Source organism: Ambystoma mexicanum, chromosome 10 (genome assembly GCF_040938575.1).
Source record: "Ambystoma mexicanum isolate Mex_15411 chromosome 10, UKY_AmexF1_1, whole genome shotgun sequence".
Lineage (NCBI taxonomy): Eukaryota > Metazoa > Chordata > Amphibia > Caudata > Ambystomatidae > Ambystoma > Ambystoma mexicanum.
In genome coordinates, this window is record NC_090932.1 from 742,035,089 (window position 1) to 742,060,041 (window position 24,953).

At 41.8% G+C, this 24,953-nt stretch overlaps 1 protein-coding gene across 1 annotated transcript in view; it reads right to left on the minus strand.

Annotated features, from left to right (window-relative positions):
- MINDY4B (MINDY family member 4B) overlaps positions 1 to 24,953 on the minus strand; it is a 322,694-nt gene that overhangs the window by 254,322 nt on the left and 43,419 nt on the right. The window contains exon 5 of the mRNA XM_069620371.1: positions 9,465 to 9,559. Coding sequence (XP_069476472.1) covers positions 9,465 to 9,559 — 95 coding nt within the window. The remainder of the gene's footprint in view (positions 1 to 9,464; positions 9,560 to 24,953) is intronic.

Genomic DNA, 24,953 nt, shown 5'->3' on the forward strand with positions numbered 1-24,953 from the left:
GCAGTCGAATTACAAATGAGGAAAAATACTATTATTCCTGCATTTACAAAACAGTTTGCAATAACACTGAAATGCAAAAATGGACAGCAGATGAAAGGCTCTGATGCATTTGTATGCCTGAATGAATCCATAAAACAGCAAGGCCTGGATTATGAATACATTCCATTGGTAGACATTGGTGAGGGATCTGTAAAAATCATGGTAAATAATAAAGGTTGTCAGGATATTCATTTAGCGGAAAACTCCCCATTAGGAATGGCCATACAAAAATCACATTATACGGCAGATTTAAATAACATGGTGATTGGGAATATTCCTGAAAAATATGTAGATGCCAAGGGCGAGTTGCCAGAACACCTGGACTCTCAGCCCAAAGGTATATTTAAAATTCATTCTGTGTATCCTTATGATTCAAATGAGACAGTGTGCTGCCATCAAGAGGATTGCATAATATTTAATTTAAATGAAAATGAAACAGGAAATCAGCCCATTGAAGTGGAAGCTGATATGCCAAAATATTTAAAAGTGGCAGCTCTACAAAAAGACACAGCCACACAGTTAGAGGAAAGCGCTGAGATTCCTTTACCAGAAGAGTTTCCAGAATTTTCCAGAATGGTAGAAGAGCAGATCTCCTTAGCGGATGCATGTGACAGCGATAAGGATAGGGACGACCTGAGGGAAATATTTATGGAGTTTAAGGATGTATTTGCAAAAGATGCTTATGATTGTGGTTTAACTGATTTACATGTGGCCACACTACCAGAAGGTTGTAGCAGAAATCCAGTGTTTGTACGCCAGTATAGACTACCGCTGGCATGTTTAGAATCATTGGCAGAGATTATTAAAAATTTGGAATCACGGGGAATAATCAGGCCCATTCATAGCACATCCAATACGCCTATTTTAGGTGTGTTAAAGCCAAATGGTCAATGGCGGCTGTGTGCAGACTTAAGAGAGTTAAATAAAAGAGTACCAATATCTAAATGGCCACTGCCATTCATTGATCAGGGCCTAGCTCAGATACATGGTTCAAATGTATTTACCACATTAGATCTCACCTCTGGATATTGGTGCGTGCCATTGGCAGAGGAGATACAACACTTATTTTCCTTTACATTTGACAGGACTCAATATGCCTGGCGTAGAGCTCCATTCGGGTACATCAATAGTGGGAGTGAATTTGGCATATTTTTGAGAAAGGCCATGCCGGATGCAGCGGAAAGGGGAACAATAGTTTTTGTGGATGATGTCCTGATAAAAAAATGAAAGCCTGAAAAGCCATTTTGATGAAATAAGACATGTACTTGGCCAATTGCAGAAAGCAGGCGCCAAAGTATCTTTGCAAAAAGCACAATAGTGCAAGAAAAAAGTGAACTTTCTAGGGCATGAAGTGACTGAACATGGGCTAAATCCACAAAGGAAGAAAATAGAGGCCATACAAAGATTAAAAGATCCTAAAAATGTGAAAGGAGTAAAAAGTTTATTAGGGATGACAGGCTATAACAGAAAGTTCATTGAAAATTATGCAGAAATCACTCAACCGTTGACTAAACTGCTTAAACTGAATACTCCCTGGAAATGGGAAAGAGGGCAGTCTGATGCAGTGGCTAAATTAAAGGAATGTCTTGTAAAGGCACCATGTTTAGCATACCCCATAAAGGACAGGGATTTCTTTATAGAAATAGGTTTTTCTGAACATTGTATGTCAGCAGTGTTATCACAAAAACACGATTTGAATCACAAAACCATTGCATATGCAAGTAAGGCATTTTCCCAAGTTGAAATGAAATTTAATGAATGTGAAAAGGCCCTATTAACCACTGCGTGGGCGCTACAACATTTCCGCCCCATTGTTCAGGGAGAAAAGGTGATTATTGAAACAAATCATCAACCTTTGCAATTTTTAGAGAGTAAAAGAATTAGATCAGGCAATCTAGCACAATCCAGAATCACTTCATGGACGCTGGCATTACAAGGTTTTCCCGTAGAAGTGAGATATGGACAAAATAAAAAGAGCCCAATTGCTCAAGGGTTAGCTGACTTACATGACTGTGCAGCTGAACAAATAACAAATGAAATGGAAGTGGAAGCTAGTTTACAGGAATTTGAACAATCACCACACAAAGCTTTTGATGAAAAAACATGCAAGGATTTGCCAACTGTATATGTGGATGGTTGTGCTTTTCACATTGAAAATGACAGTAATAAACAATTAGTGGCAGGAATAGGAAATGTCTGGTTGAAATGTGAAGGCGTTCCCAGTATAGGGATGAGGATTGGAGATAGGAGCAGTCAGGTGGCGGAATTAGCAGCCATTTATAAAGCAATTGCTACTGCAGTTGATAAAAAGTTCAGTGAAATTGTCCTGGTGACTGATTCTGACTATGCACGGAATAGCTTTGTGGAGTATTTGCCTGGTTGGAAAGCAAGAGGCATGGTTACATACAACAAAAAGCCACTTAAACATGGAAAAATGATACAAGTCATAGACAAATTGGTGTCAGAAAATAATTTAACAATATACTGGAGAAAAATGTGTGGGCATTTAAAAACACCAGGAGAGGATAAGGAGGGAAATGATAAGGCAGACCACCTGGCTAAGATTGGGGCTGTGATGGGAGAATTGCTACCTATTGATTATTTAAGGGGTGAAATACAAATTGATGCAGTCACACGTTCTAAAGCACCAAAGGAGGTAGATCAACCGGTGGTGCAGTGGAGTCATGACACGCCAGACCAAGATTTGATTGAGGCACAAAAGAATGATCAAATTTTGGGAATCTATTATAATCATTTGATAGATCCTGAACAAAATCCTTTAACAGAAAATGATTGTATGGGAAAAGAAGAGTTGAGGGTGTTATTAAAGAACAAAACAAGAATTAGATTACAGGATGGACTCATGATTAGAGAGTCCATAACAGGGCAAATACAGTGGGTAGTACCCCTTTCATTCAGAGGACTAATGCTACACCATGCACATGATGCCATAACTGCAGGCCATAGAGGTTCACAAAAAACATTAGAAATACTAAAAGATTATGCTTACTGGCCTCATATGTCCCAAGATGTGGAATTATATACTAGAGGATGTCTAGTATGCGCCCAATTTAAACCTGCTTCACCAATGCATAGAGCACCATTGATGAAAAGAGGCCTAACTCTCCCATGGTCAGATTTGCAAATAGACTATGTAGGTCCTTTAAAAAGGTCGAGCAGGGAACACCGTTATATTTTGAGTGTGGTATGTTTGATGTCGAAGTGGATTGAGTGCATTCCTGCACCAGATTGTAGTGCGCAAACAGCAGCCACATTGCTGGTGAACCATGTGTTCTCAAGGTTTGGGTTGCCACAAAGAATTGAGTCAGACAGAGGAAGTCATTTCACAAGTACTCTAATGAGTAAGGTATGGCAAATACTAGGTGTGAAAAGGAAACTACATATCGCATATCGGGCGGCGTCTTCAGGTACAGTTGAAAGAAGCAATAGGTCTGTTGTGGATATTTTAAAGAAATTTGTGACAGAAGCAGGTTCCAGCTGGGATTTGCGTTTACCATTGGTTTTGATGGCAATCAGGTCGACTCCTGCCAAAGCAACAGGTGTTAGCCCCCATGAGGTCTTAACAGGTAGGAAAATGGTGTTACCACAACACCTACTATACAGAACACATGAGCAAACCCTTGTGAGTGCATCCACAGTTCATGAATATATTGATGAACTGAGGAGGCATTTGCAACATGCATTTGCTTTTGTGCAGAGAAATCTGGAAAGAGCTGCTGACAGTGCAAAGTCATATTATGATAAAAATACATCAGTAAAGGAATACAGTGTAGGGGATCAGGTGTACAAGTTTCATTTTGGAAAAAGTAAACAGAAAAATTCTAAATTTCTAGCGGCCTGGCAGGGGCTATTTCGAATTATAGATAAGGTCTCTCCTGTAGTGTATAAAATTTTGAAAAATGAAGGTGAAACAGCAATAGAGCACTTTGTCCATGTAAATCAAATCAAACCATGCCATCCCAGACATGAGATCAGGCAGCTTGAGCATGTAGAGACAGATAAAGTCACTTGAACAAAAAAAGAGAAAATAAATGGGTGTAATCAGGAGGCAGTGACAAAGAGGTTAAAAAAAAGTTGATTGTTATGATGGTACATAAACACTGTAATATATGTAAAAATATATAATATAAATAAATAAAGAAATAAATGCACATATAATGGAAGCTCATGGTTGGTGTGCAGAGAGAAAGTGTGTTAAATATTGAATATCTGCTTGTTCTCTTTTAACTTGTGTTTAATTTCAGGAAAAAAAAAAAAAAAAAAAAAATGAAATATTTTTACCAAGCATGTTTTATTTTTGGCAAAAGGATGAAGTTAGTATTATGCTATGTACTTAATTTGTTTATTTTCTATTTTGATTTAGACAATTAACATTATTTGGTCGGAGGTTCCGAGATCAGAGCCCACGGGAGAGACGATGGAGTCCTGGAGTCCCCTGGATGAAGACCAAAAGATGCCTGCCTCCAGGTGGAGGTGAAGACAAGATAACCAGAATGCTAAAAAGGATGACTCCTATGGATCTAAGATTGCCAAGATGGAAGTGTACTCGAATGAACCGAATAACATCGCTGGTCGGGACATATCAGAAGCGGACAAGAATACTGACATATGGAGTTCCACGTATTTATTATTTTAATTATTTATTTTAATTTGTTATATTAATTATTTGTTTTAGTTAGTTGTTTTATTTCTTTGTTTTTAATTGACTTGGAAAATCTAAACTTAAAGTAATGCCACTTCAACTGAGAAGGCAAATGTGGAATATTTTGTAAACTAATGAACTCAGATGAATACTGTGTTGATTGCAAATTTTTCATTGATGCACATGAATATTCATTTTGTTGGATTGCTATATTGTAAAAGAAAAAAAGAGAGAACAAGTTGTTTTTAGGAATTGGCTTGGATTGTAGCCAAGTTCTAAAAACAAAAAGAGGGTATATGTAAGGATATTTGGCATGTTACAGCACAGAGTACAGCACTACTGCACAGGTAGCAAACAGCACAGAGTACAGCACTACTGCACAGGTAGTAAACAGCACAGAGTACGGCACTACTACACAGGTAGCAAACAGCACAGAGTACAGCACTACTGCACAGGTAGCAAAAATTTTTTGCAGCACCACCACAAGGGTGCGGTGCATTGCTATATGTGTTACCAGATTAACAAGGAAAGACAGGCCATTCAGTCAAAAACAATTTTAACATATAAGATGCAAATCTATTTTTACAGTTAAAAGCACATGTGCACACCCAAAAATACACACTATTTTTCACCTGAAATGCCTATGGTGCGAGAGACACATTTGAAAATAATAACTAACCTTACTGACAACTAACCTGACTAATGAAACATAATCCACTAATAAAAATGTGTCTCCACTGCAGAATTAGGCCTATTCTGAAAGTGAACTTTTAAACGCACATCCATTTTTTTTTTCTGTTCTCTCTGCTGCCCTGTCCACATAATTACAGAAAGCAAATGGGCTCGAAAGAACAGGAAATCAGTTGGTTACAAAGTATTACTATAAAAATGAGCCATTGTGTAGAGAAGGAGGAGATGGCGTGATTGATTCTGATTGGAGCAGCGTCATAGCAAGTATCATGCTAGAGGGAGTGATCAGGCTTTTTGCTGGGGGAAGTTTGAGGGAGGAGAAAGGCAGTCAAGATTGGGGAGAGCTGAAAGAAGGACCTTTCCACTGGCTGGAGCATTCCTATCTGCAAAAGCTGAGAATTCCAGGCAATGACCCCGGTTTGAGAAGGCAGGCGATCCTTTTACTGGGGTTAATCTTCAAGGGAGCCACACTCAGAAAGAGAACAGCTAAAGAAAACTTCACTGAACAGATAAGGTAATTACATAAGTGTGGGGAGCTTAGTGTGTATGAGAATATGCAGTCAGTGTAGGATTCCTGTGCATGCCTTAATCAAATGCTAATGTTGCAATTTGAGTTCTGTTCTCCGCCACTCTCTTTGCAGTGTGTCATAGACAAAGCTGTTACTGTGCTGTTTTAGTTATTTCTGTAAAGAGTGAGATCGTGTTTAAATGCAACTTTTATAATACAGAAAAATATTTGAAAGCAGACGGGTGGTGTGTCTTCTATTTACCAATACAGTGATGATGTGGGGAGATTTTAAACAGTGCAATGGTCATTTTAAGACAGATGTGTGCATGTCAGATTCAGTATGAACCGTTGTGAGTGACTGTAGCATAGCTCGTTGGAGGTACATGAACCAACGGGAAGAGAGACTCTCTGAACATAGCTCCCTACCGTATATAAGGTAGTGGAAATTACCACAAGATTACCATATATAGCTCTCTGTCGTAAATAAGTCAGTGAGATCGCCCATGGTGGCACACTAACACTAACACTGAAAAATGTGGTATTCCTAAAATGTAGGTCTGAGGTCTCTCTAGTGATTACACGAAAAATCTAAGCAAAGATAAGGGATTCTGGACATTGGGGCCACAAATAAAACAAGGGAATTATGCTCACCAAAATACCACCAACCACGCCTACCACCCAAGCATACCAAATATGCATGCCTGGGTGCTGAAATAATGCATGTTCACTGTATTATTGTTGTACATGGCCCAATCTGAATACAAGGAGTGATTGTTGCTAAGTTATATTTCGGCGGTAAGAAAATACCGTCAGGCCCCAAATCTCCACAAAATACCCTACAGGAACCCCAATGCATACCTAATGAGCCTTCTGTGGGGATGGTGGTGGAGGCAGGGGCACAGCCAATACAATTGGTGCGGTTGGCTGACAGTCATATTGCAACCAATTCGGACCTTCGGTTTTCTAGTGCTCAAACTCTTTGCAATATTTGCACTGGTCATTATATGTGTTTGGGTGATATCTTTCACTACCATTTCCCTGTTCATTCTGTTAAAAGCAACTCTTCCTCTTATCTGTGCCCATTCCCACCATCCAGTCATGGAGCGGAACCCTCCCCTGGCCTTGGGTGGCTTTAGTTCTTGGATTTGCAAACCCATAAGGTTAGCTTCAGTACTTTATTTTCGTCTCTCAATCTTTTCATGGAAATGTGCCTCTAGCAAGAGCTCAGTCAAATTCTTTCCCTGCCTGCTTATTAGGACTGATTTTATACTTCTGCCACCTTCAGCTGTAAGCCCATAACAAATTGTGATACCCTAGCCTGAATGCTTTGACAGCTGAATCAATGATTCCAGAATACTGCTCAAAACAACGATTCAAACGTTTTAGATATTCGTCCGGATTTAAACCCTTAGGCTGCTTGAATGTGTTAATCTTAGCCCAATCGGGGGCATAATTGTGTGTACCAGTCTGTCTGTGAAAGCCTTTAACCCATCAGTAGGGGGTTATTCATCTGGTCAGTTACAGCACTGCTTTAGCACTGTGAATGTATTTGTAGGGTGGGCAGCTTGCAGTAATTGGTTTAGATTGGCACACGTGGAGCTGTAACAATTGATACGATCTGCAGTTCCTCTTGGAACTTAACTGGGTCTTCTCAAATCTTAAGGCAATTTAGGACAATATTGAACAGAGCAGTTGCAACTTCAAGGTGCATGCACTGTGACTATGGCATTTCCTCCTCCCGGGAGCTACCTAAGAGGAAACGCACTGATACTGCTGTTTGTGGGGGATCCTGGGAACCCTTCAAAAGTGTGAGAGATAGTTGAGGATGGAGACTGAAAGAGATTGATGATCTAAGCTTGTGATGCGGCAGAGATTGGGCTGGTCAATTAACTTATTGGGGTGGACTAGTGGTAGGATGGTGGTTGGGTGGAGTCGGGACCAACTATTTGTGCGGGACTACTCAGCTGAAAAGCAGCTACAGTATTTAGTATAGCTCGGCTATAAGTGCCCAGGATGTCCTCAGCAGATTACTTCAGTGGGAGTGCCACTTGGATGATGGGATACAGGCGGTTAGACCCAATTTTATGTGTGGGGGTCTGTAGGTTGGAGTACTCAGTCTTTAGTTTCTTAACATGCTCCTGGAGCTTCTCCTTGGAATCTTTCAGGGCTCGAGGCTTCGATTCTGACTGCCTTTTGGTGCTTTGGTGAACCAGTCTTGATAGCTATCCCACTGCTGCTGGTATACGTGTGCGCCTTCCTTCTTTAGCGCCTTCCATAATGTGGTGATTTTACCTAGTACAAATGTGCCTTCCTAAGGAAAGTGTGGCGTATTCTGAGTATGATCGTGCTATTTTTCCAGTAATTTACAGACTTTGGGCGAGTAGTGTGCATACATAAAGTGAGCTAGACTTCTTTTAGGAGGGAGTGGCACTTCCCTAGACTGACCTGAATGCATTCTCGATTATATCTCCCTTCTTTTGGGTCCGCACGGCTCCTAGACCATACGCAGTGGCATCAGTGGTGATGACAGTGTTGCACGCAGAATTGAATGGCTGCAAGCGTGGAGCTTTCACGATCCTTGGATTTGAACGCCACTTTCTACTCCTCTGACCATGCAAACTCGGCTCCTTTCTTGAGCAATTCTCTCAACACTGCAGTGATGTTTGAGAACTTAAGTACGAACTTTGCGTAATACTCAGCAACCCCAAATGCCAAGTCAGGGGTCGTAACTGCAACCCCTATAGACCATCAAATGATGCCCCTGATGACTAATACTACACTGTCTGTACAATGTCTGTACACTGTACAGACATTTTTAAGGCTAATTATTCTATGATAATTCTATTTTTAAAATGAGTTGGCATTAATAACAAGTTTGGTTTCCTTATTCCAAGGTATAAGCATTCCAAGCACTAGGTTTGTTAAATCTATTATATTGAATTAAGACATGTTTAAGTTTTCCTTACTTTAGAAAATAAATGGATGAAAGTTTAATTTCATTGGGGTCACCTGCCATCAACCTGCCATCAACTAACGTTTTCATCTGTGATGCAGGCCATGATCAACCCTGCAGATCAAAGACTCGAATCCCACTATGGCTCATTAAGCCGTATATTCTTGTAAGGTCTGAGTAAGGTCTGAGTAAGGTCTGAATAAAACCGAATTTGGTCATAGTAACATCTGCTATTGACAATGATGTGCAACTGCAGAGCTTTGGTAGCTAGTTTGTATTAAAAAAAAGATTCTTTAACGTTAAAGTTTTAAAGCATGTGGACCCCAAGGTGCTCCTCAACCAACCATTCTTAGCACATGCAAAAGCGTATATTTATAGCACGCATATGCTCATTTTATTTGCATGCATAAAACTCATTGATATGCGTTTTATTTGGTACAGCAACTGCATTCGGCATTTGCCGCAACGCAGTCAAGCGCATTCTGCATACATGACATTGGGGCAGATATTTGCTTGCTGATGGGTTTGCAGCGGGGCCTTGTGGTACACTGGCCGCAAACCTCTGTAATACTGCTCCATAACTTTTCTACAGGGATTTGTTTTTACTATACCTATGAAGATGACTGTGCACCTCTGTGTTTTTTATGAACAACAAGTATTTGATGATGTTAGCCTGGACTGCCATCTGAACCGCTCTTGCACCTCCCTAAAAGAAAAAAAATTGTATTCAGCACAAATTCAAGGAAACATGTTTCAATAACATTCTACTCAAGTCTCAGACACTAAGATCACCGAGATCATACTTGTTTCGTTGTACCTTTTTGAAATAGCAGTCATATTCTCCTGGTTTACCCGGAGCTTCGACAAGGCGCGCAACGAGTTGGTGTTTGTAACACGTGTGCAATAATATAGCCCTCTCATGCCATTTCACCTTAGGTGCTGACTGTGAGTGCACAGCAAGGAACCCAACTCTTTACATGCAGAGTTTGGGCCGTGGAGATTACCTTTGACACTTGTGTCAAATGGTTCATTTTAGAGTCCATTTCCCAAATATAGTCCATACAAATCCACATTTTGATGTAGAGATCTTAGCATCAAATGTGCCCCAGCACTCATGCACATTGTTCATCTGCAATAGGAAATACAATTGTAACCCTATCAGTGAGTCTTAAATTTTAGTGGTGCCAACTGGTTAGAGGAGATGGGTTGCAGGCTATTTCCCTCAGCCCCAAGTTACCTTGTTAATCACTGGGGGCCCCTTTGCAGAACATTATGTGCTAGTGTTTGTCGGTTGCATATGATTTCATCGAATGGAAAAACAACTAATGAAATGTTAACGAATAAAAAACAACTAATACCAAAATGACTAATTTCTTTTTTGTTTTTTTGGGCCTCTCTCCCCCCAAAACCGCCTCCTTTTTTCTTTTAGTAATACTTTTCCCCCACCAGCAAAATCACTATTCCCAATCCCAACCCCATTTTTAGTTTTGTCCAAAATTAGTTATTTTGCTATTAGTTGTTTTTTTCATTCCTTGACATTTCATTACTTGTTTTCTATTTGATATAATCACTGCATACGGTGAAAAGGGACCTGATGTGAGGTGAGCTGCAGGCTGGCCTCTCCTTCAGGATAAGGCCTTGGCCTCACCGCTTATGTGTGAATGCACAAACCTACAGATTACAATGAGACACACAGACACCACCAAGGAAGCTCTGCAAAGGAACTATATACTGGTTGTTTATTTATATATATATTGTTTCTATTACTGTTACGCTGCACCTTTTATATATACCAGCAATTTATGGGTGTTAACTATTCCTTGAGGTCACCATTGCTGTCTTCACTTTGGACCCTTTGGGGAAGACATGCTTTTTACATGTTTCTGTAAGATCAACACTTCTAAATGTACACTGGATCCCTAAAGGAGACCAGATTTTTAGGGCACATCTTTTTAGGGAACAAACACACCGTGGGATGTTCACGTTTTACAGGCACATCCTATCTCGGGCTCACATATGAGTTACTTGCTTGGAAGGAAGATTAGCGCAATTCAAGGGCTTCCGTGGAGATCTTGCAGACAAATTAACCTGAAATGGGATTAGATGCATATGGGCTGATTAGAGTCTTAGGCTTACTGGTCTTGAGAAAACCATTTTCAGCACTGCTGTATCCAGCTCCCTGTTATGGGATAGAGTATACAAGCCTTGAGGAGGGAGACTGTTAGGCACAGCTGCAGTCTGATGCCTGAGAGTCACATATATCGGACTGGCCTAGGAAAATACACCGGGCGTGTCCTATTGTAGCACTCCATCATCAGACCAGCAGGCTGGGACTTGAAATGGCTACTAGAAGAAGCAGAGCGTCAGGGGGCTGACTCTCTATAACGCGGACAACCACCATGAAAGGCTTAGCATTGGTCCTTACTGTATCTGTCACCCGGCTATCTCAGGAAACCATTGTTTCTGCCAACCTCTGCCAGTCCACTTGCTCTATGGGTTCCTGCTCTCATCTCATCTACTGGTCTTGATACTCCCCTTGGCTGAGTCACTTGACCCACCTTCTAGAAAAGGCAACGTCTGCTGGTGGGGACACTGACATTCTGTGCTCAACAGATACCCAGGTGGAACGAAATAACAATGTACTTGTCAGGATCCTTCATTCCTGAAAACACGGCCTTACAAGCAACCTGACTGCAAAACACCTATATGTGTCTGACTTACTCTTGCACTGCCTCCTAAAGGTGGGGGAGTTGCATCTTTGGTTCCATCACAAACACCCTTTCAATATAAACAATGGAAGCCCTGGAGAAATGTTCCACCGGAAGATGATGCCATAACACACATAGCCCCATCGTAACATGTGTGCCAGGACAAATAATACCTATATTATCAAATACATATGAGCCAGAAAATATTCTGGCCATCAGAATAGGGCTAAAAATAGACCCCTGAGAAACCTTGTCCCGCTGACTACTGCCCTGCTCCTATTCCAAGTACTCACTCTGCTCCGGGAACAGTGGTGGAGATTCACAAAATGAAAGCTCAAAATTAGCACATCATGTATGGCACAATTTGTACCCAGGACGCATTGCAAAATGCACTTGTCTGCAAAATAGCAAAAATGTCCTTACTTTGTGCAAAATGTGCTTAGAAGTGTTATTGAATTAGTAGAAAATAAACAGTGTAACAGACATTATACAGATGTGTCTGGGTAATAGAAGCAATACATAAGGAAGACCCTGGAGACATGAAACTTTTAAGGAATTTCCCTTCTAGATTTGGACATTAAAATAGAAAAAATAAACAACAATTTGAATGCCCTTGGGATAAAATACACGGCTCTTCTCAAATTATAAAATAGTGTAAAATATGAAGCATGCAGTGTTGAAAAAATAGGCAACCTCATGGAAAATGTGGGTCATACAAATCAATTTCAGTAATTCATTTGCAGTTTATATTATGTGCTGTGATGGTCTTAAAAAGACTGAATGCAATGTCTGCAAACTTAATTAGGGCTAAGCAACATGGCTTTCTATAAGATAGAAAAAATCATGATCATGCAACAGATTATATTTCATATCAGCGAGCAGGAGAAAATATCATTAGCAATATTTACAGTGGATGCAGAAAAAGCATTCGATAAAGTGAGATGGACATTTCTATGGTGAATCATGGGAAGCATGGTATTCAATGATGTTGTAGGCATTGCATAAAGAACCTATTTTAGTTATAATTAATAAACTAGTATCTGTGTTTGCTACTGATAATGGCTGAGGTAAAGCATTGCCTCTTTGTTTGCAATTTGGATTCTGCCACTGTCTGATTTACTCGTAAATCATGTATTGATTAGGCACAATTCTATTCCAGGTGCCCAAAAAGAGCTCCCTATCTTGACGATTAGAGGTCTAAATGAATCCAGACTCAGCATATCGGACCTTGATTGGAAGTTAACAAGAGATTGTCTCATCCTCAGAACTGAAAATGAACATAAATTGAGATAATTAAATTGAATTGTTAATCAAAATCTCTGGTTAAGGAATGCATGAAATACCTGGGAATATGGATGATTCCTGACTATTAAACATGTAGCAATTACAACTCTCAAATAAAGTGAGTACAATCAATGAGAAATTAAAGGCAATTCATAATTTGGAATTTAATTTGCTGGGCAGAATTTAACAAATTATAATCCATATATTGCGAGCATTAATTTGTATACATTTTTCAATCCATCACCATCAATACAACTGAATTCTTTTTTAAGCTAATTTTCAGTAGTATTGCTATCTTTATCGGGAATAGCAAAAGAACTGGCATACAGCGAGCAAAACTCACTTAAGATAAATTGCAGGGAATTTGTTGTTTACCCAATTACCGCAAATGCTATTTCACAGGCAAATTTAATATAACATGAAGGCTATTTAGAGTGAAAACTATGGGTTAGTCAAGGCTGTTTGAGCCAATTTTAATGAACTTGGAATCATGAGAATTTTATGAAGATACATTTTGAGGTTCTACGCCAAGATTACATTATTTGGAGAATGGTTTTTATTTGCAAAAAAGGTTCCTGTGGAGTACCCTTCTGTCAGCAGAAAATACCTAGCAATTTCTTGGAGGATTTGAAAACAATATGCAATTGGGAGGATTTGAAAACGATATGCAATTGGCCAAAACAAAGAGTGTAAGAAATTAGGCTTGTCATCTAAATATGAAGAGGGGAATTAATTCCTTAAAAAGGTTAAAATGGAGGATGATGTAAACATGCTTAAATATATCCAGTAGCAATCATGCATGCATACAATTAGGTGACATATCAGGCTTGAAGAATATGTGATTGCACAGTCAATACTATGGCCATTTCACTGTTGGCAATTATATTTAACAGTATTGTATCCTGTTAGAAAAGGACATTCAGAAGAGGGAACTTATTGATTAAACTGAAAAACGGAACTTGATACTAAAATAATGACTGAAGCATGAAATAATTCATTTTTGCAAATACATCTAATGTTATGCCACCATATATACTTTCAATGCTAAATGGGTGCTCAAGCACCAAGTTATAAAATAGTAAATCTTTGATTGTTTTCTGTTGCGCTTTGTACAACACCTTACCAAAGCACACAGTTATGGATTCAAATAAAGCAATCAAACTCACGTCCAAGAACGTGCAGCACTGATAATGGCCTAGCAACATTAGCACAGGCAGACCCAAGTTAAGTGTGGACCTCTGTGAAGGCTCAGGGCTATTACTGCCCATGCACACCCCAATTTACGGGGGTGATTGCTATTGGCACCCAGGGGCTCCATCCAGGTCCAAATAGTTTAAACATGTTTTTGTTGTTTCTGGGGCATGGACTCCATGCATTATGCACATGCCCAATTTTCTGTATAAAACAAAGATGGGTTCCATCATCGTTACCAGACATATGGCTAAGTACCTCTTTTCTATTTCTATGGTAGGACGGACAGTCAGTGAGGAAGCACAGCAGCTAGAGCAGGAAGGAATAGACCAGCAGGTGAGTTCGTAGGGAGAGAAGGAGAAGTGCAGGGGTGAATGATGTCATGGGGGTCTTAGAAGATGCGCGACCAGAGTAATAGACAGGAAGAAGCTGAGGGCAAATGCATGCAAAAACATGGTGGAAAGGGGTGCATGTGGCTGGTGGAATGTGGGCAGACACTGACAGTGTCAGTGTGTGTTTCCAGCTACATGATTGTCTGAGTGCTCTTTTCCAGCTGCCACTAGGAATATGCATTTGATAGGCATTTTCCAGGCACTCTCATCATATAGCATGGAACCCACACCATTTGGTAGCTTTTACCACCATATGGATAGGAATTACCAACATTTTACATACTATGACCAGGAGCTCATGTCATATGTCAGGTATTGCTATTGGTTGTACTTCATAACTAGGAACAGTTTGTTTTCTCAAATTGACCAAAAATAACATTTTGTGTTGACCTTTTTTATATTTTTAGATCTTTTTAAAAACAAATGTGGGTTGCATTCCATACACCTTCATTTCCCCTTAACTATATCTTACCTTTTTCATATTTTAAACCCCTCTGATATTTATCCCCATTTTTTGCATTTTAGTCACTTTCCCTACAACCCCCTCTATCACCATTCTGACCATTCCCTTTTGTCAAGGGTGTGTTGGCAATAGATTTGCATCACCTTTTTCATTTTAGTATCTGAACACGTCGGTATCGTACATAGGCTACTGCTATAATAAGCTCAGTTACTACCATAATTGACAGCTACTGCCAGGTACTCGTGTATTCACGTGCATCATCATTTTCACCTGGTGCTGCACAGGGGCGTTGCTAGGGGGGGGGGCTAAGGGGTCTATAGCCCTTGATCTTTTGGTTGTAGCCCCGGATAGAATCTCAGGAGCTACAGCCAAAAGACCAGCTAGCCCCCAGTCCCAACAGTTCTGACATCAGCTTAGCCCCGGGTCTTTTCCAGACCTAGCAACTCCCCTGGTGCTGCAGAATGACTGTATCCCATTTTATACCCGTTCGACCCTCAATTCCTCATTCATATGTTCACTAGATACACCACCACCAATCATGTACAAATCCGTCCAGACATGTGCCCACGCTGCTTTTAGAAGTTTCTTAATAGAACGGGTAGAGCCACTCATGAAACCACTAGTGTTACCTTGGATGAAAATGCCAATAGGGCATTTCGATGTCATTTGGGGACCTTATAAATATTAAAGCAACTATCACCCACAAAGCAACTTTCATTAATGAGTTCATTAATACAACAACCATGATCCTGTGGCAGTAAAAGCACTTTTTTATTTGACCAGCATAAATGCCCAGATGGTAAATGTGCACGTTAGCTTCCGGGTCCACCACTTCAGATAGCTAAAACTTTATATAACCTGTCGTGGCACATGGCAGGGGCATCTTGCCACCTAGCTGTGCCTGCTCGATACAAGTCACAACAACCACCCAGCCACATTTCAGGCTTGTGGTTTGTAGGTTGTACAACTGTCCAGGCAGGTAGTGCTTTGTTCCAATTTGTAATGTCTTGCTTGCTTTCACATAGTGCAAATGGGACACTGTTTCCACTTTAGAGAGCTCTGAGACAATATAGTATCAGACATGTACTCAGAGAGAAAAAGGGTATAGGCTAAACAAATCTGTCAATTTCGGTGTGTTAAACGTATTACACTAACATACAGTGTCTTCCCGTAAGGTCAAAACTGTATAACAGGGCTTTCTGTCAAAGGATGGATCCTTTACAAACGAGACGACCAAGAAAGAGTGCTGTACCATCATAGCATCACGCTTCCCTGCACACTCTTATCACAGACCCTTTTTCATTTCCAGGTTTATATTACCTTCGTCAGTTCAACTGCTCTTCTGTCTCTGTATCCTTAATCATTTGATTATTTTGTTCTAGCAACCTTGTGTTGGTATATTTTGCAAGTTCCGTAGTTAGGGGCTGTGCCAGATAATGCTATTTAGTAAGAAGTTCCCACTTTTGTGAGAGGTTGTGAGTCGTGTTTTGAGTAATGGCATTGTTGGCACCTATCAGGGGATTCCTTAAGGTGGTCTAAACCCCACAGTACAGAACATCAGTAGAGCTTTCGTTAAATGCGAGAGCTTTGGCACCATTGCGCAAGACACATTGGGCCTCATTACAAGTATTGTGGTCTGGAAATAAAGGTGCCAACGTACTTGCACCCTTTCCGGACCGCAATGCTACGAGAATGCCGGTAGGGGCCAAGGATCCCTCTGCAGGCCTGACTTGCCGGGAAAACAGGCCCCTATCGACATGTCTCTCACTGAACGGTGCTTCAGTGCCCCCATTCCCATTGAGTCGTAGGACTCCATGGGAATGGGGATTTACCGTTCCACCGCCACTTGTGATATCCCGGTGAAGGCGGCAGAATCAGTGTTACGGGGTTGGCGGCAACCTGCCGGTAGCACCGGGGAGTTACCGCCAACCTCGTAATGAGGCCCATTGTCATTACGTAGCTCTGTGTGTTTAGCACCTTCTGCTGAAATATGTGTGCATCCTTCAGGTCAAAGGTGTGGACTCTGTTGGTGATGACTTAACTGATTTATACTCACACATCAGCCACCTTGGATTTCTCCACGCTGGCCCCTTCACATATTGCATACCAAATATGCATTCTCACCATTTGCATTATAGTTTCTCCAAGTCTGTCAGAGCCCTCCTTATGGTTTACAGTCTTAGACTCCTCCAACTCGGTTTCTCTTCACAGTTTGTGTCATGTCCTTGTAGCCCATATTCAGTCTCTAATAACCTGCCTAGAGTCTCTTCGCATCCCTACCCGAATCTGTCAAGCCAGTTCGGACTTAGGTAAGACTAGTTCCAGTTGAGCCTAAGTTGATAAGTTTGCAAGTTTTGGGTCAGAACGATTTCTGTCCTTTACCCATATTTTTGTCTGTGCCCTAATTTCATAGAGGTCCACGCATGGGAATATCGATATCTGTATAGCATATAAGGAGTTCTACAGGCACTATAGTACAATACAGGGCAAGTGACCCTAAATAGACATTTTTATTACAGGTTCCAAATGCGCCCAGTACTACTAGACAACCTTGAGCAACCCCACTTAATATTAATAATTTGTTAGTGCTAAAAACAGCAACTCAGAAACCTTCATATAACCCTGCTTCTGTTTTTCAAATGGCTCAGTAGGTGGCTGTGTAAAATCCCTCAGCTCATTACCAAATAATTCAATAGGAAACCAGGCAACAAAGGATGAGTCAATGGGCCTCATTACGAGTCCGGTGTAACCTGCCAGTTTTACCGGCTCGGTTACGGCCAGACTCGTTTTACCATTCCGCCTCTGTGATTCCCGGAATTATCGGGGCATTACAACCCCGGTGACCCGGGAATTCCGGAGGCGGAATTCGGTAAATCCCCATTCCCATTGAGTCCCATAGGACCCAATGGGAATGGGGACCATGGAAACACCGGCACCATCTCGTGATGGTGCTGGTGTTTCCACCTCCACCTGCAGGCGGGCGGTGTCAGACCATGACACCTCCGCCTGCAGGACTCGGGATCACCCGGTATGGAAACAATGGTGGCGGCGGGTTTACCGCCACCGTTATTTCCATACCGGGTGACCTGTAATGAGGCTCAATGTTTATTGCCATTCAGTTGTTCGGAAATGGACAGAGAGACAGGTATCGTATCCCCGTCCCAAAAATATGGTACTGGAAACTCGACTTCCTAACAGTAGATCCTCAGTCTTGGAGGTCATGGCTTTACAGCGCTATTCGAGACGTATAAGAGCTTGGCTTGCCGAGATAGCATAATCATTGCCTGACATAATTATTGCCTCACATAATCATTGTGGCTTCACTTCCAGTTGGTGACATCACTTCCTGTGGCCATATTAATTCGACCTAACCTCCAGCTAAATCCAACAAGAGACTCCATCAACCATTGACCAGCCTCTTTGCCTATACTCTTCCTTACGGCATCAACTGAACATAACACTCTGGAATGGTCATTCTGTATGCAACAAAACTTCCTTTATCACTGACTACTTTCATGCCAGCTCTCCTCCCGTAGATCTCCTTGCTATTATTGAATTCTGAATTTCTCTATCTGATGCTGCTACACTGGCGGCCCTATACAACTCCAAACTATCCTTCATTCATTCTCCTCGTCTGACTGGCAGAGGTAGAGGCATCAAACTCCTACTCTTTTCTTGACTCATTGGCTCACAAATCTACAATGCTGCATCCTCTCCTATCTCTTTTGAATTCATCATCTTACTATTGCTCCACCTCACTCGGCTCACATCATCTCCATCTATCACCCTCCTGGTCCCATAAGACCATTCTTTGATGAACCAGGACAACTCCGTGATCATCTTTCCACTAAACATCACCTCATCCTCTTAGGTGACTTTAACCTTCACTCTCCAACTACTTCTCAAATCTGAACTTCAGTCTTTTCTTAGTGACCACACTTTCCACTCTACCTATAACCTTCCAACCAACGCAGGGGGTAACTCTTTGGATCTCTTATTTATCTCATCCTCTCTCTCAGCCACTAATACGAATGTCACACCATCCCTATCTGATCACTCCATTGGTTCGACTACCACCTCCTCTGACCTCTCCTCAGCACTTCCCTTCACCTATTACTAAAAGGAAATGGAAACCTTCTGCCATTCCTCCTTTTATCTCCGACCTATAGTTCTCCCTCCCCTCCTTCACACCTGATGGCTCTTCCACTTTCACTGCTTTCTCCTGCTTCCAATTCTTACTATATTACTCTTTCTCCTCTCACTTTCTACTCCTAACTTTCACCCCTAAGTCTCAGCATCCTCATCCATTTGTCACCCCATCAATTTGCTGTCTCTGCACAGACATGCGTCCGCTGCTGTGCAAATGGAGGAGTACACATTCGCATGAGGACCTGCAACTGTACCCCCCTGCCAGCGAACATTTGCCTTGTGTTTCTCCTTCCACACTTCTCTAACGTGCTTGAAAGGTTTGTGTACAACTGTCTTACCAATTTCCTAGAGATCCACAATCTTGAGACCCCCTACAAGCAGGGTTCCACTTCTGTCACACCACAGACACTTCTCTTGTAAATGTCTCCAACTTCATCACCTCTGCTAAGCACTCCAACCTATGCTCTATCCTTGATCACTCTGATCTCCTTAATACCCTCTCTCTACTTGGGATTCGAGATCTTGCCCTTGCCTGTATTGAATACTACCTGATACCTTGCCAATGTTCTGTCCCCTGGAAGAAAAACACCTTTCAACTCACTCCTCTAATTATTGGTGTTCTGCAAGGCTCTGTCTTCGGTCTGCTCTTCTTTACACTTTACACCTCTGCTCTTGGGGAACTAATCTCCCCCTTTGGGTTCTTGTGTCAACTCTTTGCAGACAACACCTAAATCCTTTCTCTGATCTATCCATCAAGATTTCCAACTGTCTCTCTGCCATTAAATATTGGATGATTTTGCACTCTCTGATGTTAAACTCTTTTTATCTGGTTCCCACCTTACACTCTCCCCTACTCCTCTTCCGCTAGAAATCTTGCCTTTATCTATGACAATTCTCACACTTTCTCTACTTTTATCTCCAAAACTACAATGGAAGCTCGGCTCAACCTCCTAATTATTAGGAAAATCAGGAACTTCCTTCCTTCATTGCTGTCAACAATCTCTTAACCATTCTTGTCTTCTATAAACTGGACTACTGTGGCAGCAGCCCCTTTGGTCTTCCCAGCTATAATTTCTGTCATCCAGACAAGATCATTAACTCTGCTAGTAGGACATTCTTTGAACTCCCTCACTTCACACCTACCTCCTATTTCCATCACCACCCTGGATCGATGAGGATGCAAAACAGGCCAAGATTTAAATATCTTTTCCTGGTTCTAAAATCTATCCATGGTAAGGCACCACTGTATCTATGCTCCTGTATCCAACTCTACAAGCCTTCTCATAATCTCTGCTCTAGCTCTTTGACTTCCCTTGTGGGACCTCACCCTCTCCATGCTTCCTCTGGCTTCTGCTCTTTCTCTCTTCTTGCTATACTTACATGGAATTCTCTTCCCCTAGATATCCGAGAAACAGTCCACACTTATTTGTTCAAAGCCAAATTGAAAGCCTACTCCCTCGACTCTGAGTTATCCTCTTAACCTACCTCTCATCTGCCTTTGAGCTAACATGTTCCCTTGCCTCTAAGCTGCCTCTGTCCCGTACTTTCTCTCCTCCATTCTAACACTTCATCCATCCTGGCCTGGACATAGCTGGTCGTACCGCCTACCTGCACTTAAAAATGTCTAATGTTGATTGTCCTCAATCTATGTAAGTCCCCTCACCTATTGTCCCCAGTAACTGTTCCATTTACTCCACACCAAAACCTGGTCAGATTGTCACTTGAACTCATCCCATTGTAAGAAGCTCACTACTTCTCATCAAATCTGATATCTCATCTATTCTACAATCTTTTATGACCAAAAGAGTATTTTTCCCTGTATATATAAATAAATAAGTAAAAAAATGTTGGCCTCTATCGAGACTTTGCCATTTAATATAATAAAGCCTGAACTGGCACCTAATGCCCACGTGACTTTTTCTGATTCTCCAAAGGTGTGGACCGTCTTCAATGAAGAGACTAAGCAAGGAAATGAGTTCACTAATGCCCTGGACAGAGCCTGACGTGACATTTGCATGACCTGTTGGCTCCTGCACGCATTCCAAACAATCAGGTTCCTCAGCGCACTCCCTCCCTAAACATGGATGCAGTTGACATGTTATCTCATATCATGGCTGCACTTTGCTCTGTCCATGGCTCATGGACGGCCATCGCTCATGCAGAAATAATATTATGACTGCTTCGACACTGCCAACCATTATAGAGGCAATTTTTCTATATCTCCCAACAGGCACTCTAGTCTATACATTCCAGATTGCTTCTCATTTTTGGTTTTGGCACATGTTTGTGGCACTTGCACCACAAAATTGCAAAAACCATTGTTATAGAAGAGAGAGAGAGAGAGAAGGGGGTTCTGAACTGAGAATATCTGACTGGCATACCAACCAGCAATGCCACGACATGAAAATTCCAAATCACTCACATTTATTTTTCCAAACCCCTCCGTTCTACTAACAAATAAGGAGTTTCTTAACAATATTTTATCCAATCAGGAGCTTTGTAAGACGCAAGTTGGGTGCTGAGCTTTCCATTTTCCAGCTGGGTGTGATTTGCAGGGGTGCAACAGTGGTATATGTCCTGTACAATTCGACTATTTTCTACAAATGGGTCATTTCCCACACAATTAGGCTACTAAACATCCATTTGTGAGGGAAATTTCAGGAGTGTGCAGGTTGATTGGTTTTTGGGCTATTTGGGGCTATGTTTGACAGCAGATCAGTTTTTCTAATCCTATTGAGGCTGCCTCTCTAACAACACGTCCACACTCTCTACCCCTACCCCCATTCCGTCTAGCCCGACCCACCCCACCCTCTCTACGGGCATGTGTGGCTTGTTTTTTGGGGACTATTTGGGCTACTTTCAACAGCAGATCTGTTTTTCGAGGCTTCTCGAGGCTGCTTTGTTCTTCATGTGTTCCACCCCCAACCAATGCTTCCACCCACCCCACCTCCACTATCTGTGCCCCATACCCCCAGGTTCTCTACCCACACCCACCTCACCCTCCCTCTCTCTTCCCCACCAGCCCATCTCACCACCACTCTCTCTACGCCCATCCGCTCCACTCTCTCTACCCCCAACCCCACACACACCCCCACTCTATCTCCTCCTACCCCCACTTTCTCTACCCTCACCCACCCTACCCCTACTCTCTTGACAAAAACTCCCACTCTCTACTGATACCGAACCACCCCACCCCACTCTCTCTAGCCCACCCGCGATATACGCCTGGTGGGAAGCATGTCCAGCTCCCAGCCCTGCCAAAACGATTCAGATTTAGAACAGTATGTTAATGTGCAAGAAAATGACCGCACACCACCAAAGGGGGGTCAGACGCACGTAGCTGATAGAATAAATATGGTCCATTGTAGTAGGCGTGAGAACATAGGTAGGCCCCACCATAGGGCATGTGTGACATTTGAGTAGAATAACTGAAATGTAGTGAATGATAGTAGAAACATAGACCCAAATCTGCGCTGGAATTAGCACTGAAGCCTCGCCATCTATTAAATGTGGCCTAGTTTGTTGCAGGCCATGGAGAAGTGTAACAATATTACATGGCAATACGTTCTGATTCACGTTCCCATCCTCAGTCCCAAGAGAGACGTCAGACACAGAGGCCTTCAGGGCTGGCGGATAAAATACAATTCTATCATGCTGCAGGTCTGCGAAACCCAAATCGAATGTGAATGTCAGGGCTGGCTAGAGTAGTGACCTGAAAGAGCATGTACATAGAATTAACATTGTGGTAGCCCAAGTTAAAATGGAGAGAAAGAAACTTAATCTGATTGGTTTAAGGAACAATGCTATGTTTGGCTTGTCTGATTGGCTGAAAGGATAATGGGTTGGATTCTGGGGAGGTGAGCAAGATTCTAAACTGCCTTTCATCCAAAGAAATTCAGTGGCTGGTTGTACATTTGTTAAGCTCCTTAAGTAAGGCCTTTCAGAGTTCAGAAGATTTACCAGAGAAGTAAGAGAATCGTTTGCTGAGCCAGAGTGAACAAGGAGACCTCAGGTGGGATCGTTCTTTTAAAAGCTTAACGATTTTCACCGTGAATTTCCATTTTTCTAATAAGAATTTTAAGTGTTAAGAAGTTTAAAATTAACTGAGAGAAAGAATGTTTACAGTTTAAATACAGTAAACAGACAAGTGAAAAGACTGTGCGCGCAAGTTTTAAAGTTATAAATTACATGGGAAGTGTTTCAAGACTGTTTAGCGTGCGCGTGAGGCCTAGTGTCTTCAGCAACGTTGTTATGGGAGCGTGCGGGTATGCAGAGCGATAGAGCGCGAGCCCATTTTTACAGAGCGCAAGTTGTTTTTAACGCGTGTACAATTTTCGCGTGAGTGACGTTGCGTACGACAGCTTGTGTTTGGTTGCGATAGAGCGCGAGTCCATTTTTACGTCGCGTGTGATTTTTCATCGCGTGCACATTTTACACGCGTACGTGAATTAGTTAAGGTGCGCGTGTACGTGTTTTCTCTTTATTACGGTGCGCGTGTGATTTTTAACCGCGTGCACGTTTTACACGCGTACGTGAATTAGTAAATGTGCGCGTGTGCTTTTTAGCGCGTGTACGTGCTTTCTCTTTAATACGGTGTGCGTGTGATTTTTTCAGCGCGAGGACAATTTTCACGTCTTGTGAATTCGCGTGTTCATCGCAAAACATTTGCACTTGTAAAAAGGAAAGATTCACACGCAGAAGCAGGAGCAGCAGCATTCAAGAAAGTTAATGAGTTTCATTTAAAGTAACCTTCACGCAAAAGGAATTCAATACTTCTTAGAAAAGACTGCATTGTTTTTAAAAGCATTTAAAACTCAAATCTCATAGAGCTTAATGTTCTTACGGAGCAAACAAGAATATCTAAGTCAGTGAACTGCTTGCAAGAGTCATTGCTCAGGATTCTAAAGAGATTTGAATGGCTAGTGACAATATTCTCTAAAGTACTACAATTGTTCTATTCCCCATGCAGATAATTAATCTCCAAGTCTTAAACAGAGGTTTAAGAGGTAAAGAAGTTAGAGTTGTTTACAAAATAATTTAAGATAAGAAGTCTACACTAATGTATAAGTAAATAAGTGTATTTGTTTACTACAGATACCAGAGCCTACCAGACGGTTGCAGGGCTGCAGTGTCTCTGTTGTAATTTTATCCAAATTCCCCTTTCCCTTTCTTGGGGTTCTCAGCTCAGCTTTACTTTAGGGTTGAGAGGTGAACTCCTAGTGAGGGTCTGTGGGGCCAGCATCAGCTCCTGTGGAATTTGTTCAAGCCGGACCCTGACAGTGAACGGCCGAGCGCGAACAAGGCTGCGCTCATCCCGAAGGACGAACCCATGGGGGCAAGGGCAGAGGTGTCAAGCTGCCAAAGGCCTGGCATAGATTTAGGGCAGTAGCACCCCTCAGAATAATGGCCTTTCTATTTGAACTGCCAGATGCCACACAAACAACACCCTTAAATCCATCAAAAGTTGGTTGATTAGTGCGGTCCTCGGGAGGCCCAGAAGAAGCTCTGTGGAGGGGCAGCTGATAAGGGGGGAGACAGGAGTGAAACACCCTATGAAACACTGAATGATTCTACCCATGATTAGGGCAACACATTGGATTGGATCATTCACGCAAACCTCATCCCCACCAACCTATCCAACGCTCAGGTCAACTGGACCGACCACAACATACTTTCGTTCATACTCCCACACAGAAAACAAGTAACCAATTTAGCACATAGACAATCATGATTAGCATAAAAAAAGCCTAACACTGGATCTCCTGGGTCTTGCTGTAGAAACAGAACTCTGACACGACAACACCTTGGTAAAGAACAACCCAGCCCTACTCACAAAATGATACCACACGTCCCTGACTAAAGCCATCAACCTCCTAGCACCACTTCAATCAAATGAAACCTGCCATCCATATA